The following is an 887-nucleotide window of genomic DNA, read 5'->3' as shown; positions in this document are numbered from 1 at the left end:
CAAGTTTGATTAAACCTCCATATACTTTGCAGCTGAGTCTAACAAAGAACCCCAAGAGACGTCCAACTGCTGACAAATTACTCCTTCACCCCTTTGTGGCGGCTGACCTTCCCAAGTGGCTGGCTGTTGAATTGTTACAGAAAGCTCACAACCCACAGCATTCATTCCCTCCTGAATTAGAGGTGAAGATTTTTAATTTGTTTTCTGTGTGATGTAGCTTGGTTGAGGTTTAAAAATAATTGATTTTGGTATAATTTGGTTCAGTTGTTTGGGTGTTAAGATTTTCCATTATAGTAGGCATGGAAGTATTGCAAAAGAAATCTTATCTTATATGTCATATTATCCTCCAATAGCTAAATAATGAATTTCTGTCTCAATCTTCTATAAATAACTATATGTATTGAAAGCAGGTAACAGTTTTAGCTGGTACTACTGTGATGGTTCAAGTGTGAGTTTAGGTTCTACAGAGAAATTTAAGTGCATTTCACTGAAGTGAGATTTGTATAGACAGGCTTTGCATGGACTTATCCATAATTGAGTATTTATATTTAGAGGACATGTACCTTGTGTTAGAAATTTAAACATCATGGTTGTGTAGAGTGATATGTGATGTAGATTCCTCTTTTATTTATGTAATGTATGTTCATATTTTTTAATGCATATTTCTAGATTGATGAGGAAGGGGCAGTCACAAATGTTCCTCAGAGAATAACCTCAAGAACTCCTGCACGACCTAAGCAGAGAACTAAGTCAGAACTGCACAGTAAGTTATAACAACCATTAATATATCATTGACATCTTTTTATTGTATGTCCTTTTTACATTTTTAAGAAATACATTTAGTTTCATATATTCCTTCTTAGCAATTTATTTGTACTGTCTAAAGC

General features: G+C 34.0%; 1 protein-coding gene across 6 annotated transcripts in view; it reads left to right on the top strand.

Annotated features, from left to right (window-relative positions):
- Nucleotides 1-887, top strand: part of LOC119585703 (mitogen-activated protein kinase kinase kinase kinase 3-like) — a gene marked incomplete at its 5' end in the record, with an annotated part of 59,548 nt that overhangs the window by 3,546 nt on the left and 55,115 nt on the right. For all 6 annotated transcript variants that reach the window (XM_037934382.1, XM_037934381.1, XM_037934380.1 and 3 more), the window contains 2 exon segments: nt 33-182; nt 670-763. In XM_037934382.1, the coding sequence (XP_037790310.1) occupies nt 33-182; nt 670-763 (244 nt within the window).

Source organism: Penaeus monodon, chromosome 20 (assembly GCF_015228065.2).
Source record: "Penaeus monodon isolate SGIC_2016 chromosome 20, NSTDA_Pmon_1, whole genome shotgun sequence".
Taxonomy (NCBI): domain Eukaryota; kingdom Metazoa; phylum Arthropoda; class Malacostraca; order Decapoda; family Penaeidae; genus Penaeus; species Penaeus monodon.
This window is presented reverse-complemented; position numbering and strand designations above follow the sequence as displayed.